The sequence below is a fragment of the Agelaius tricolor genome, unplaced genomic scaffold (assembly GCF_023055355.1).
Source record: "Agelaius tricolor isolate 1412-34295 unplaced genomic scaffold, bAgeTri1.0.p SCAF_25, whole genome shotgun sequence".
Classification (NCBI taxonomy): Eukaryota; Metazoa; Chordata; class Aves; order Passeriformes; family Icteridae; genus Agelaius; species Agelaius tricolor.
Window position 1 is genome coordinate 10169016 of NW_027269285.1, and position 16128 is coordinate 10185143.

General features: G+C 52.8%; 1 protein-coding gene across 2 annotated transcripts in view; it reads left to right on the top strand.

Moving 5' to 3' along the window:
- GALNT17 (polypeptide N-acetylgalactosaminyltransferase 17) overlaps positions 1 to 16128 on the top strand; it is a 257661-nt gene that overhangs the window by 81026 nt on the left and 160507 nt on the right. For both annotated transcript variants that reach the window (XM_071448253.1, XM_071448252.1), the window contains exon 3: positions 2842 to 3008. In XM_071448253.1, the coding sequence (XP_071304354.1) occupies positions 2842 to 3008 (167 nt within the window). The remainder of the gene's footprint in view (positions 1 to 2841; positions 3009 to 16128) is intronic.

Genomic DNA, 16128 nt, shown 5'->3' on the forward strand with positions numbered 1-16128 from the left:
GTGGGGGCTGCAGCCATGGGCAGCCTCAGCTGTCCCAGCACTGCTGACCCACAGTGAGTCCCCCTGCAGGGTCTGAGTGCTCCCCAGTGAGGCAGTCACACCTGTGCCCTGCCTGCACATGGGCTGAAGGACAAAGCATCCAGATCAGCCCTTTTTCTATGGAAAATGTTTAAAAGAAAAAGCCCAAACCACCCAACAAGCCAAAGCCCAGCACTCCCCACCCCGTGCCCTCACCATTCCCAGTTTCCTGCAGCTTCTCCCTGGCCTTCCCAGTGATGTCTGAGCTCAAGTGTTGCTCTGCCCTTTGCCTTTCCCTTCCCAGGACAGCTCCAGTGTTTTCCTGCACGTTTGCAGGGATATTTGCTGGTTTGTGCATGGAGGAAGCCTCGTGGAGCTGCAGGCTGTGGCAGAGCATCCCTCACCCCACAGCTTTTGGCACCAGCACTGAAGGGACCCCATGGGAGGAGCACAACAACCTTGGTGTTAATTTGGTTTAAAATTGCTGTTTCCCCAGCTCTGGGGTGGGAGCCAAAGCCTCTCCTGCCTCTGGAGAACTGGAGCTTTGTGCCCCAGCAGTGTGGGCTGGCCTTCCCCACTCCCTCCCAGGCTCATCTCCTCTCCCTGGATCCTTGTCCATCTGTCCTGGCATTGGGGAGGGAGAGCCCTGCTAGGAGTGGTGCAGGGAGAATGCCAATGAGCAGGAGATGAGCCTCAAAGAGCTGGGTTTGGATTTGCCTCCAGAGCTCTTTGATCACAGGCTGAGCTCTTTATCCCCTGCAGCATTCCTTGGGGGAAGGCTGCCCAGAGGTGAGCAATGATTAAAAGGAAACATTCCTGCTCCTGTGACAGCCTTGACTTCACCAGAGCAGGTATCAACATCAACCAAAAGCTGTTTTTAATGTCTGAATCAGTTTAGTTTGACTTTCTTGGCAGGATTTCAGGGTCACTTGTCACTTTGCCCCATCATGACCGTTCTTTCATTCATTTTAAAGAAAGATTTTCCCTTTGGAATATCCATTTCAGTGTTTGGTTCCCTTCTGTTGAGCTCTTGGCTTGCTGTAGGGTAGGCAATAATTAAATCAAGAAACACAACCATGTTGTCACCCAGCAAACTTGTTTAACTAAAGAAGATCCATAGAGAAAACTCTGTTTCTGTGGAAATCTTTGTCTCCAAGTCTCATTCTGGAGTCTGAAGAACGCCTGCTGTTGCCTAAGAAACACCCAGGACAATTAAATGCAGAGGCATTGCTGGGGAGTGGAGGAGCTGCTGGGATGTCACTCTGCCTTTGGTCTTTCTCTGCTTGTCTGGGCAGGGTTTGCTCCATGCACACTCGTTGTAATTCTGGGAACTCTGCTCCTGTTCCCTGTCCAATCTGTGAGGGATGTGGGGATGGGGTGGGGAGGCTCCTTCTGTCCTTGCCCCACCTGGATTTATTGTAGGGGCAGCTGGAGAGTTGAATTAAATTGTTGGAAGTGGTTGAAGTGGGCAGGGTGCTGTTCCTGGGGGTGCAGGTGAGGAGGGACGTGTGGGGGCTGCAGCCATGGGCAGCCTCAGCTGTGCCAGCACTGCTGACCCACAGTGAGTCCCCCTGCAGGGTGTGAGTGTTTGCTTTGCACAGTTGCTCTGTTAAGAGGAGGTGTCTAATTGAGATAAATGCGGCAGGGAAACCTCAGTGTCCCTGTGCTCCCTGGAGAGCTGGGGGCACCTGGAACACCCCTTCCCTCTGAGCTGCCCCAGCCCTGCTCCAGGGATGTCCCTCTGTCCATGTGTGTCCATGGAGCATGGACCTGCTGCTTGCCAGGGTTGGTGCTGGTGCAAACCTGGGACTCCTGCTTTTGTCCTGCTCTGGAGTCTGTGTGAGCAGAGAGCCAGCCCCAAACCGTGCCCGAGTTAAGGAATGATTCCTGAAACCTGGGAGGTGATCACAAGGGTTTGGGTTTGACCATCCTGGCTGTGGAGTGCAAAGACACCAGGTCACAGCACTGCTTCAGAGCCAGGAGTGTGCTCAGGAGTATCTGCTGGGAGAGCAAAAACATTTATTGAGACTATTTAACCAAGGCTCATTTTATGTTCATTTCTTTCCAAAGCAAATGGGAGGAAAATTCCCAAGTGCTGTTTAAGAACAAGGCTCATTTCTGAGCACCTGTAAATCTTGGGGCTGAGTGGGACTGGGGAGTTTCCCTTGAACTGCTGGAGGCATTTGCTGTGTTCTGGAGGCCACTCTTGCTTATCTGCCCACACAGACACAGGTGGGGTGGGTGTGCCAGTGTTCACAGGGGTCTCAGGTTGAGGGAAGAGACGAGGATCTGACTCCATGTTTCAGAAGGCTGATTTATTATTTTATGCTATATATTATATTAAAACTATACTAAAAGAATAGAAGAAAGGATCTCATCAGAAGGCAGGCTAAGAATAGAAAAAGAAGAAATGATAACAAAGGCTTGTGGCTCGGACAGAGAGTCTGAGCCAGCTGGGCTGTGATTGGCCATTAATTAGAAACAACCAACATGGGCCAATTAAAAATCCACCTGTTGCATTCCACAGCAGCAGATAACCATTGGTTACATTTTGTTCTTGAGGCTTCTCAGCTTCTCAGGAGGAAAAATCTTGAGGAAAGGATTTTTCATGAAAGATGTCTGTGACAGGGTGAGTTCTGGATGGGCCTGGGGCTGCTCTGCTTTGCTGTGCTCTCTCCCCAGCAGCAGCGACTCGAGGCTGGATCTGCACTGGGGATCCCTGGCTGTGCCCAGCTGGGAGGTGGCACCCTGGGATTTGCCACGTGCCTGGCTGGAAATGCTGCCCTGTGACCTCTGCTGACCCTTCTGCCCTTTGTGCTGCAGGTGCAAGGAGCTGAAATATGGGAAGGACCTGCCCCAGATCTCCATCATCTTCATCTTTGTGAACGAGGCGCTGTCGGTGATCCTGCGCTCGGTGCACAGCGCCGTCAACCACACCCCTGCCCACCTGCTCAAGGAGATTATCCTGGTGGACGACAACAGTGATGAGGGTGAGCAGCACTGGCAGCTCCAGCTTGGCCAGGAGGGGCTGGGTTTGGTCTGGAATCTCCTGGAGGGTTCCTGGGGAAGGGCATGTGGGGTGAGGGGGTGGGTGTGCTGCTGGCACAAAGTTCTCTGCAGCTTCTCTGGTGAGGAGCAGGGTCAAAGCACAGTTAAATCCGAGAGAGTTGTTGTTTGAAAATGTAGCTGGGAGCTGGAGGGTGAAGGAAAGCAGAGAGCCATCTGACCTTTTCCTTTAGTACCATCCAGGAGCTCTGGTCTCAGGGTGTCCTTGTTTCTGATAATAACTTTGGTTGTTGCAGATAGGCACCTCTAAATATTCCCAGGACAAGAGCCTGGAGCCCAGAGGGATTTCTGCTCTGGCACCTCCCAGGGGTGTTAACTGAGATGTTTCCTCTGTGTGTGCCTTAGTTTCCCTGCTGTAAAATACCATCCCAGGCTTTATAGATGGCTGGTGCTCTGCAGGGACCCTCATTCCCTGAGTTCTGGAACAGGAAAGATGAAGAGGAGGAAATAATCCCAGGTCACCCATCCAGGTCAGGTCCTGCCACAGCCTGGAGGGGATGTTTGGTTTCCCACATTACACACAGGTGTCCTTTGGTTCAACCTGCTCTCAATCAGTGTTGTCATTCCTTCCCTTCTGGCTTTTGATAAGACAGAACTGAAGGAAGCATTTTCAGACTCAAATTCTTCCAAGAATCTTCTTTTTTTTCTCCCAATATCAACTCAGACAATGTAATCAGGGCAGTTAAAATCCTTGTGAAGGACAGCAAATAGTTAAGTGACTTTGTTTACTGCCTTCTTCAGTTGTGCTCTGTTTTCATCCTTTTAATGTTATTTGAAAAAAAATTAATGCAGGAGTGCCATGGATGCTGTGATTGGAGGGAAGAGCAGGGCAGGGAGCAGGGTGTGGAGCGCTCATTTCCAGAGGGAGCTGAGAGCGCTGCCTGTGAGGAGAGGAACTGGTGCACAGTGAGCAGTTCAGGCTGCAAACACAGGCACTCAAACACCACAGTGATGAGCACCACACAAAGCTGATGAGTTCTAATCACCAGTAAAGGAATCAGGAGGGCAGGTGGGAACCACAGCAGCTCCAGGGCAGGGGCTTGGATGGTGCCAGGGTGAAGCTGTGGGATTTCAGAGCTGTGGAGGGGAGGGCAGGGGAGGTGCTGCTGGGGTATCCCACAGTGCCCAGCACCTGAAATACCAGAATGAGAGGCTCCTTCTCCAGATTTTATCCTATTAATGGGGCAAAGAGAAGAACTCTTTCAAAGAGAAGCCATTGGTGATAATCACTGAGCTTCTCCCTTATTTCTGTGCACAAAGGATGTGTTTCTGAACAGCCTCTTCCTCACTCAGGGTGAGGCTGATGGTGAGCCAGGTGCCCTGGAGACACTGGAAAAGCACAGGACAGCAAAACAAATCCTTCCTAAATTGTCTGCAAGGCCACAGCTGCAGCTGGCAGTGAGGATCAGGGTGGGATCCTGTACCCACTGTGGGATGGCAGGGCACCCCTGGGGTTTGGCAGGGTTGGGGCAGAGGGGTGCCCAAAGCTTGGACTGTGTTCAAGCACTTCCAGCTCTGGGCTTTCACAGAATCCCAGAAAAGTTTGGGTTGGAGGGGACCTTAAAGCCCATCCAGTGCCACCCCTGCCATGGCAGGGACACCTTCCACTGTCCCAGGCTGTTCCAAGCCCTGTCCAGCCTGGCCTGGGCACCCTGTGCCAGGGTTGTGTTGGGAGTGTTGGGGTTGTGTTGGATTGTTGGGGTTGTGTTGGAGCGGTGGGGTTGTGTTGCAGCGTTGGGTTGGGTTGTGTTGCAGTGTTGGGTTGTGTTGCAGTGTTGGGTTGTGTTGCAGTGTTGGGTTGTGTTGCAGTGTTGGGTTGTGTTGCAGTGTTGGGTTGTGTTGCAGCGTTGGGTTGGGTTGCAGCGTTGGGGTTGTGTTGCAGCGTTGGGGTTGTGTTGCAGTGTGGGGTTGTGTTGCAGTGTGGGGTTGTGTTGCAGTGTTGGGTTGGGTTGCAGCGTTGGGTTGTGTTGCAGCGTTGGGTTGGGTTGCAGCGTTGGGTTGGGTTGCAGCGTTGGGTTGGGTTGCAGCGTTGGGTTGGGTTGCAGCGTTGGGTTGTGTTGCAGCGTTGGGTTGGGTTGCAGCGTTGGGTTGGGTTGCAGCGTTGGGTTGGGTTGCAGCGTTGGGTTGGGTTGCAGCGTTGGGTTGGGTTGCAGTGTTGGGCTTGTGTTGCAGTGTTGGGTTGCAGCGTTGGGTTGGGTTGCAGCGTTGGGTTGGGTTGCAGCGTTGGGTTGGGTTGCAGCGTTGGGTTGGGTTGCAGCGTTGGGGTTGGGTTGCAGCGTTGGGGTTGGGTTGCAGCGTTGGGTTGGGTTGCAGTGTTGGGCTTGTGTTGCAGTGTTGGGTTGCAGTGTTGGGCTTGTGTTGCAGTGTTGGGCTTGTGTTGCAGTGTTGGGTTGCAGTGTTGGGTTGTGTTGCAGTGTTGGGCTTGTGTTGCAGTGTTGGGTTGCAGTGTTGGGTTGTGTTGCAGCGTGGGGTTGTGTTGCAGCGTGGGGTTGTGTTGCAGCGTGGGGTTCTGTTGCAGTGTGGGGTTGTGTTGCATTGTTGGGTTGGGTTGTGTTGCAGTGTTGGGTTGTGTTGCAGTGCTGTACAGCACCAGGGAGGGAGAGGCAGGGAGATGGCCCCAACTGATGGACAAGTTCAAACATCCTGGGCACAAGGTGGGAAAATCCCAGTCTCCTAGCACAGTTAGGCTGCATCCCACCCCGAGAGTGCTTTGGTGGGAATCAGGAGTGTCCAGGGTCCCTCATGGTGGCTCAGGGCTGTGCTGAGGGTTGGACATCCCTGAGGAGTTCTGGCCTCAGAAATGTTGGGTGCACCAGGAGTGTGGGGTGAGGGCTGAGGTGGTGTCATCAGCTGGGAGGGTGAGTTAATAATGCCAGTGTTCTGCTGCTGAGGCTTTGCAGGCCTCATGACAAATGAGATTTTTAAGGAGGGATTTGAAGGAAGATAATGAGGTAACTTGGCAGATGTTTATGAAGAGCTCCTCCCAAGCGTGTAATAATCTACTTTTCCCATGTAAAAGAAATTATACAAACCAGAACGTATCTCTGGGACCATGTGCTCCCTCTCAGCATCCTGGAGGAGCTGCAGTGACAGCCAGGAATTATTAATGGCAATAACATTGTCACAGAGTTCCCACTAATGGTGGGCAATCATTCTGAGCAGCAACAGCAGCATCACGGAGTTGATGCTTTGGATATTACAAACAAAGTCATCATAATAAATAGATTTGGCTTCTACAGGAAAATAATTACAGGAAAATAGTGCCTCATGAGCTCTCAGATTTAGAGATGAATCCTGGAGGATCAGGCAGAGGATGGGGCTGTGTGGGTGTGACTTTGGAGGCTGTGATTGAACAAGAAGGAATTTCTTCAGCCTCTGTGGGAGCAGCTGTGTGGGAGTGAGGGACAATTCCTGTGGCTGCAGCCCAGGAAAAGCCTTTGGAGGCTCAGCTGTGTAACCTGAGAGAAGGTTGGCTCCAGGGAGCAGTGCCCAAGCCCAGAGCTCTGCTGTCCCCTGGGTCACCAGAAGCAGCTTTGGGGAAGTTGCTGAAGGCTCAGGACAGTCCCTGGCTGGGCTTTGTGTGGGTTTGTCAGGGGGCAAGAGGAACCACAGCAAATCTGGGTAACTGAAGAACAAAGCACCAAATATTAACAGAGATTTCCAAATCAAGTTTTGAGATTAGCCCCAGGGGTGGAGGCAAGAGCTACCTGCCCTGCCCACCTGGCTCTGTGCCCTCCAGGTAGAGCTGTGACAGCCAGGAGCAAAGCCTGGTGCTGCTGTGAGGTTTTCAGGCTGGAACAAAGAGCTTCTGAAGCCTCATTAGACACTCCCTGCTCTCAGCTTTGTTGTACAACAGCACAGCACAACACAAAAGTGTGCAGTGAGAGATTAAAGTTAATGAACACCAGCATTCTGATGCTTTATGTCTGAGCTGTAAATAGATAAAAGATGCCAATGTAATGTAACAGGGAAAAAAAATCCCTCCTTGAAGGAGCAAGCTTGGGGAGTTGTAGCTTGAACCCCCTTCTCCCTTGAGCTGCACATTACACTTCATAAAGACTCTTTTGGAGGCTGCTTTTGTTTGTGCTTGTTGCAGGGCTGTAATTCCAAAGGCAGCGTGCAGGTTGTGTTTGGGAGTGATAACGAGGTTCCCTGGCTGGGGGAGGATGCAACCACGTGCCCCTGAGATGCTCTGTTATCTCACAGCTGCACACTTTGTCTGTCTCTGTTGCTTAATCATCACCTGCTTTTTTTTTAAAGTTGTTGTTGTGTCTTTTAGCGTTTTTAATCTGGGATAACATCTCTTTGAAAAGCAAACCTCTCGGAATACAGGAAACCCTCTGGATAAAAGGCTGTTTAAAGGGGCTGGCTCCACCAGGGGAGACATGCTCAGGGTTGTAATTTACCTGGGTCTGGTACTCCAGGGATCCCCTCCTTGTTGTGCTCATTCCAGCAGCAGCACCTGTGCCTCGATCTCCTGGGAGCTGCCTGGGTGCTTGTGCTCAGAGGGAGCTCCAGGAGCTGAGCCACATCCCAGCCTTTCCCAGGGCTGAGCATGGGGTGTTTAACTGGAGCATGGGGTGTGTCCTGGTTTAGGGCAAATGTGGAGGAGAATTTCCAAATTAGGGCCCCTCCAATAAGCAAACCCACACAGCCCCTCCCCCCAACCGGTTCGGGAAGGATTCCTCGGAGAGGAGTGGAAAGAACCTGTTTATTTAACAAGCACAGCACCCCCCAGAACACAAAATGAACAATACCAGGTGACACCACTCTAAAAAGAGATGACAAATTCAGAAAGTCTCTCTTGGGGGGTGCTCACTCTCTTCTCAGTCCCTCCGGCGCTGGGCCAGCTGCTGCAGGCCACAAGGTGCAAACTCTCGGTGTTTCCCAGGTCCCAGTCCGGAGCAGGTTCGAAATGATCAGAAAAAGGAAAGGAGAAACAGTCCAGGAAGAAATTGGACAGTTTAGCTAAACTAGCTAATGAGCAAAAGCAAGCAGAAGCGAAGCAAGCAAGAGTGAGAGAGAGCAAAGCGAAAAGCAAAAGCAGGAAAAGCAAAAGCTGCAGTCTCTGTGTCCCGCCAGGCTGATAAGAAAACCAAAACAAAACATTCCCTCTTCAGAGCCGGTCTTAAAGGTACAGAACATAATATCCAACATTCACAGAACACCTGAATGGGGATACAAGCATCATAACGTCACCCTAGGACAGGGTATTTAACTCGGGCCGAGAGAAGGAGCTGATGCAGCCTGAGCATGGGGTGTTGTTTCACTGGAGCTGACCTGGGCTGTGCCACTGGTGCCCAGCTCTGAGGCTCTGTGAGGAGAGCAGCAGAGCAGCACAGGGTGGGTTCCTTGGTGTGAGAGACAACTGCTCACTTTGAAAATTTAAAGAGGTTTATTAAACCTTAACAAAAATACAACAAAGGACTACACGAGGAAAAAGCTGCAGCACTGGGAACTGCCCCTCATGCACACCACATGGCCAGTTCATCTTCAAGCTGGGTGCTCAGTCTTTTATACCCCTGGGGGTTGCATCAGCCAGCCCTGGCCCCTCCCAAAGTCTGTCAGCCAGCTCTGCTTTGCCATTTATCAGTGCAGACTGCTTTGTACCTGCATTGGAGCTCAGGTCTTGCCATGCCCACCCCCTGAGCACCCCAAGCTTTTCCATTCCCAGCTGCCCCATGCAAGAGACACCTGTGCAGCTTCTTTGTACCTGTGCTAGACAGCCCAGGCTGTCTGATGGCAGCAATACAGGGGGAAAGGGAACTGTGGGGAGAAGAGAGGACATCTAAACTACACTAACATAACTGTACATCACTAAAGCTTCTCTTAATATTCACACAATAGTTATCTTTTAGTTGTGAGAGTCAATCATCTCATTATCCATCCATAACAGTTGGGGTGTCTATGCAGGACAGGAGCTGGGATCCATGGTCCTTCTGGGTCCCTTCCAACTCAGGGTATTCTTGATTCTCTATGGGGTTTTGCTGAACCAAGTGAGCAGAGGCTGGAGCTGCATGCCCTGACTGGGGCCAGCTTTCCCTGGGAGAGAGCTGACTCATCCCCTGCTCCACTGTCACAGTTTCCTCTTGTCCAGCTGAAGGTAAAAACCTTCAGAAACTCCCCTGGCTCTGAGTCTCCCTGAAAAGTGTTCACGTGTATTTATTGCCTGTTGAAGGAGCTGCTTTAATGATTTCCTGCAGAAATCCCAGCCCTGATGGTTTCAGGCAGGTGACAAAGTGGGACCAGGGTGCCTGGGGTCTCCCATGGCCCTGGAGCACTCCCAGCCCTGACCCCTCCATGGTTCTGATAACACCTTGGCCTCTGTAGGCTTTTCCCACCCAGCTGAGCCTGGCAAACACAAGGATGTTTTCCTTAGGGGTGTGGAGGTGTGGTCCTCTCCCAAGGACACCTGGCCAGTGCTGCACAAGGAATTCCCTGCTCTTGGTAAATCCTTGAGCTTCTCTGGTGCTGCTGCTGGTCTTTGCTCCTCTCTCTGTGTGGCCACAGGCAGTTCCCACCTTTAGTTCTGGGGGCTACCACAGCTTGTGGAGAGGTTTGGGCAGGATTTGGGGTGGGGATGTGTCTGGGTTTGAACAGCCAGGTGTCTGCTTAAGAAAGGCAGGAGCCTCCCCTGAAATGGAAAATGTAAACCCCCTCCCTCTGAATTATTATAATTTTGAAATTAAGGGCCCTCAGGCAAAGATATGGGAATAGGAATAACAGTTCTTTATTAGGAAAATTTAAAATACAAATGCAATAGTTAACAAAACAAAACAAAAACAAAAAAAACACCAACAAACAAACCAAAACAACACAGGCAGAGTGAGAGCAGTCCCTGTCCCCTGTGTGTCAGGGGGTGGCACAGCCCCATCCCATGGGGGCTCAGCCCTCCTGCAGTGCCAGCTGTGGCTCTGCTGGAGCAGGGATCCTGCACAAGGGGGGAGTTTTCCTCTGCAGCTCCAGGGCTGCTGCAGATGGGCCTGGGCTCCCTCTGGCCATGCAGGGCAGCAGAAGCTGCTCCTCTGGCAATGCCCTGGGCAAAGGCTGCTGGGCTGTGCCAGGCTCACATTGGATCCAGGTAGGAATGCTTGGCTCCTGCCCTGGGCAATGCAGCATCTCCCCATGGGATGCTGGAATTGGATCAGCCCTGCAGGGACACTCAGTGGCCATGGACAGCAGAGATCTCCTGCAGGGAGGATTGGCTGGGGGAGAGATCAAGAAAACTGCCCCAAGAACAGCAGAGAACTGCCCCAGCTCTGACACATGGGGATAGAGTTCACAGCATCAGCCACATTTTCAGCCTCAGACAGGATGGAGCAGTGGATGTTTCTGTGCTTGCATGGGCTCATGCCCATGGTGGAGTTACTTGGCACCAGGTGGTTCCATTTCCCTGCAGCTCCATTTCCCAGCTCGTGTAGGTGACAAAACAGTTTGTAACAGATAACATAAGTCATTGCAGCTGGGCTTTTTAATGGAGCAACAGGTCCATAGGATTTGAGTTCCTTGGACTTGCCCTTCAGGGCAGATCAATAGGGACAGATGGAAACAAAAGGCAGGATTGAAATTGAACCTTTTGGCATTTCCAGGAGCATTTCTCTCTGCAAATCTTGCTGGGAAGCAATGGCAGAGATCAAACCTTCCAGAGTGCATCCTGAATAAACAGGGGTGCTGTGCTCTGAGGGAGGCTCCAGTTCCTCAGAGGATGCCTGAGTGTGTGAGGGAGGAGAGCCACGGGGTGCAGGAGAGAAGGGAGTCTCCACTCTGGATTGGAGTGAATTCCTGGTTGTGCAGCCCCTGTGGATGCACCAGAGGAATCCTCAGGAGTGCTCCTCTGGTCAGGGAGCAGGAGGGGAGCTGGGGGCCACTGCTCTGTTCCCATCCTGGCTCCTGACCTCTTTACATGCAGAGTCTGAGTTTCTGAGCACCAGGCTGGTTATCCTGACTCAGGCTCTCATGGATGTTGTCACTGTCAGCCCTGTGCCAGGCAGGGCTGGCAATGGCAGCGAGTCCCTGAGCTGGAGGGGCTTTGTCCCTGCTGGAGTTTGTGTGGAGTCCTGGGAGGAGCAGATCCAAGGGCCAGGCTGCCCCTGTGTGTGACAGCTGCTCTCTGCTGCTGTCCCTTGGTGCAAATCACAAACCCCTGGAGTTCTGTTCTAGGCCTCCCAGCTGTCAGAACCCAGGACATTGCTCTGGCTGCCCTGGAGGACTCCAGACCCTGGCAGGGGCTCAGAGACCTTGGCACAGAGTCACAGACACCTGTGCCTTTGATTTTAGCCCATGGAAACAACCACCAACCTTGTGTGAGGATTTACAAGCCACAAGAGTTTGAGTAGAATGATAGTGAATTTACCACAGGGTGGAAAAGTAGAATTTTGGGGATTTAGGATGGGGGTTCAGGAAGCAAGATGGAGGAATCTGGGCATGTCCTGTCCTTCTTCTCCTTCTTCTTGTCCTCCTTCTTCTGCTGTGATGGTGACACTTTTGGATTGGTTTAGAGCAGAGCCAGACTGTCTAACATAGGTGATGGGTATTGGGAAATTATTGTAAATAAAGCACACACAGTTCTTAGTATAAAAAGCCAACAGCACCCCAAGGGCAGGGACTGTGCCACAACCCGACCTGCTGGACAGATCTCAGCAGGTCAGAGAAAGAATGGAACAGATAAGAGACAATAAACAACCTTGAGAATGAGAACCGACTCAATCCTGACTTCTTCAGTCATGGGGCTGGGAAAAAGAGACTTTCTGCCGCCTCAGGGGTCATCTCAGCACCAGAGACCTCATCACCCAACCTTCCTGGTGCAGCTGGGACCTGCTGTGAAGCAGCTGGGCAGGAGACACTTCCTGAGCTGACAGGTGAGCAGCCTCAAGTTCAGCAGCAGCTCTGCAGGTGCTGAGGCTGGAGCTGGGTGTTCTGACAGTGCAGGGCACTCAGTGACTGCTGCCTGAGGGAAACGTGGGGTAAAATCAGGGATAACTTCACCTGACTTGGACTGGGATGAGATCTGGGAGTCACTGATGGTTTCCAAAGGTTTGAGCATGTCTGGTCCCACAGGATCAGCATCCCCAGGGGCAGAGGAGCTGTGCAGACACTGGGGTTCCCGCTGATGCTTCTCCACACAGCCACATCAGCCCTGCTGCTTCACCCAGGCCAGGACTCACAGGATGCTTGGACAGGAGTTTCTCAGAGAATTTAATTGTCCAAGGCCAGGTTGGACAGGACTTGGAGCACCCTGGGCTATGGAGGGTGTCCTTGCTCATGGCAGGGGTGGAATGAGATGAACTTTATCCCAAATCATTCTGAGATTCCTGGAAAATGGCATTTCACTTTTGTTACCCAACAATGGATTTTCCACTCCTGCACTTCTGGGTGCTTTGGGAAATGAAACCCAGAGTGCACCCCTCTGAGTGCTAGGGATGTGTCTGATCACAGGGTGCACCCCTCTGAATGCCAGGGATGTGTCTGATCACAGGGTGCACCCCTCTGAGTGCTAGGGATGTGTCTGATCACAGGGTGCACCCCTCTGAGTGCCAGGGATGTGTCTGATCACAGAGTGCACCCCTCTGAGTGCCAGGGATGTGTCTGATCACAGGGTGCACCCCTCTGAGTGCCAGGGATGTGTCTGATCACAGAGTGCACCCCTCTGAGTGCCAGGGATGTGTCTGGTCACAGGGTGCACCCCTCTGAGTGCCAGGGATGTGTCTGATCACAGAGTGCACCCCTCTGAGTGCTAGGGATGTGTCTGATCACAGGGTGCACCCCTCTGAGTGCCAGGGATGTGTCTGATCACAGAGTGCACCCCTCTGAGTGCCAGGGATGTGTCTGGTCACAGGGTGCACCCCTCTGAGTGCCAGGGATGTGTCTGATCACAGCAGAACAGGGCTGTGCTCTGTGCCCTCTCCTCCCAGAGCTGCAGAACAGCTCAGAAGGGTCAGGCTGGCCCAGCTCAGGAAATGTCAGCTCTCCCCAAAATCTGTGTGCTGTGGGCTGAGCCTGAACAGAGCAGAGGCAGGGAGCAAACCTGGCAATCCCTGTGAGGCTGTGCAGGAAAGCCTTGGAGAGAGGGCCTGGAACTGCATTTCCCACTGTGGGCACTGCTTTTTTCTCTGGGTGCTGCTCCAGGTGGGCAGCAGCCCCTTGAGGACACCCGTGTCACACACTATGGGACAGGGCACCTGGGGACACCTGTGTCACACACTGTGGGCAGGACAGGCCCTTGGGGACACCTGTGTCACACACTGTGGGCAGGACAGACCTCTGGGGACACCTGTGTCACACACTGTGGGCAGGACAGGCCCTGGGGACACCTGTGTCACACACTGTGGGCAGGACAGACCCCTGGGGACACCTGTGTCACACACTGTGGGCAGGACAGGCCCTTGGGGACACCTGTGTCACACACTGTGGGCAGGACAGGCCCTGGGGACACCTGTGTCCCAGCTGAGGGCAGGACAGGCCCTGGGGACACCTGTGTCACACAGTGTGGGCAGGACAGGCCCTTGGGGACACCTGTGTCACACACTATGGGCAGGACAGGCCCTGGGGACACCTGTGTCACACACTATGGGACAGGGTACCTGGGGACACCTGTGTCCACACTATGGGCAGGACAGGCCCTGGGGACACCTGTGTCACACACTGTGGGCAGGACAGGCCCCTGGGGACACCTGTGTCACACACTATGGGCAGGACAGACCCCTGGGGACACCTGTGTCCCACACTGTGGGCAGGACAGGCCCTGCCCTGTGCCAGTGAGCAGGGTCAGGGTGGTGCCAGCCACGGGCACCCCTCCCATCCCTGGTGCCATGGCACAGGTGCTGCTCTGGCCCCTGCTCCCCCCAGGTCACTGTGCCCCTGCTGGCACCAGGACACAGCAGGCAGTGCCTGTGGCTGCCTGGGGACATTCTGGGCACATTCTGAGGAGCTGCTGTCCCAGCCAGGGCTGGGCACAGGGGGCTCCCAGGGCTGAGCCTGTGCTGCCTGTGAGCTGTGACATTACAGCTCCTCTGTTCCACTGGAGCTTTGCCCTGCTTTGAGCTGCTCAGACAATTCCCCAGGGCAGTTCTCAGGTTTTCCTTCCACTGAGACTCCACCTCCAATGTGGAATTTGTTTCAATCACTCTGGTGCAGTGGTGGTCTGCTGCATTACTGACTTACCTGCTGCCAAAGCCACGTGAGATGCCAAGTGCTGGGCTTGTGGGGCTTCATCTGTCTAAAAAATCGGTGTCTTTGTCTCCCTAAAACCATTGGGGAGAGTTGTTGTCTCCATAAAATCCTGGTTTTGCTCTGAGTGGCTCAGCACGAAATGGAAGTTGCTGAGTTATGGATGTGTGTGATGCAGATGCTTGGAATTGAGGAAGGGGCTCATTTGCTTTATTCTTTTTATTCCCACTTCAGCATAAAAGAGAAAGGAGGCTTTGGGGAAATGGAGATGTGAGGGAAGCGTCCCAGAAAGGCAGCGTGGAGAAAGCACATTTACTGTGCCTGGGTGGAGGCGTGGCAGGGAAGGGAACAGAAAATCCTTTTCCTTTGAAGATTTCAAAGCAGATGAGACTTGCTGTTTACTCCTTTGCTCTCCATTGTGTGTTTCCTTCATGTGGGACCCCACGTGTTCTCATGTGTCTTGAGGATTTTATCATGTGGATGATTAATGGTGACTTTTTTTCCCTCCTCTTTATTTTTATTCCAGGAGAGAGAAAGAGAGTGCAGTGAAGGGTAGTAGACTATAATTTGAGGTCACGGATCATATCTTCATTTTCTGCAGTCCTGAAGCCTCATAGGGATGAAAGATACTCTCAGGAGCTGCTTTCATGGAGTTGAGAGTTTGTGTTGGTGCCCAGTGGCTTTGCTGAGCTTTCAGAGCTCCTCTCTCCAGCAGACCTTTGAGCATTGAGCTGGTGCAACAGGCACTGAAAGGACTGAGGCTCCTCTGGCAGGGAGCTGGCACTTTTCCAAAGGGTTGGGAAAACACACTGGTGTTTATCCTTTATTGTAACCTTCCATCTGCTTCCACCTTCAAAGCCCTCTGGGTCTTTCATGCTCAGATCTTGTACCCTGGAGGATTTCTGTGCTGCTGAGGGCTGCAGGTCCCTGAGGGTCTCAGGCACTGCTCACACAGGCCTAGGAGAGCAGCACAGGGCAATGAGGTGCACTGAACACCAGATACGTGGTGGGAGGATCTTCTGAACAAAGCCAGAATCCCTTTCATGCCCTCACAAAAGCAAGGGGAATTTCAGCTTTTCTGGTGGCAAAACAAACAGCAAGTGCCAAGTCTGTAGTGGTGAGGCTGAGTGAAGAGGGCAGTGAAGCTCAGACATGGTTTTGATGTCGTTTGAGTCACTTTGGGTGAGTTTTGCAGCATTTCTAGCAGCGCTTTCACCTCAAACCTCCATCAGGAGTTCAGAGTGCTGCTGAATGCTGGCCAAAGATGACTTTCCATCTTTGTATTTCATTTCCATTTCTTTTAGTGCACAGGGCTGTAAGCATCTGAGGTGGCCCACGGGCTCCTCCGTGGCTCTGGGCCACCTTGAGCCCCTCCTGTGTGGGTTGTGCTCGGTCCCTCTTGTGCAGCCCAGCATTGCTGGAGCCCAGGGGATTGATTGTGTCTCTCAGTGGGTGCAGGGTGTTCCCCAGTGCACCAGGGTGGGTTTGTTCCAGCTGGGAGCTGTGTCCCTGTCCCACAGGGATGCAGTTTGTTTGAGGGGGGTCCCTGGGGCCCCCCTAAGCTGGGTGTTCACTGATAGCAGCAGGCAGGCAAGGAGACTCCACTCAGCTCCTGAGGGTGCTGATAGATGAGGGTTTGTTGGGGTCCTGCCCCTGGCAGCAGTGTGGTTTCTGAGGGAGAAGGGGGTACTGGAATATTACCAATATTGCTGGATGGGATGTGCCTGAGCTTATCTGGCCCTTGGTGCTGAACCAAACAGCGGCAACTGTGGTGTTTCACCCCACAGACACCTTTGGCTGGCTGGGTGTGTGGTGTTTCACCCCACAGACACTTTTGCCTGGCTGGGTGTGTGGTGTTTCACCCCACAGACACCTTTG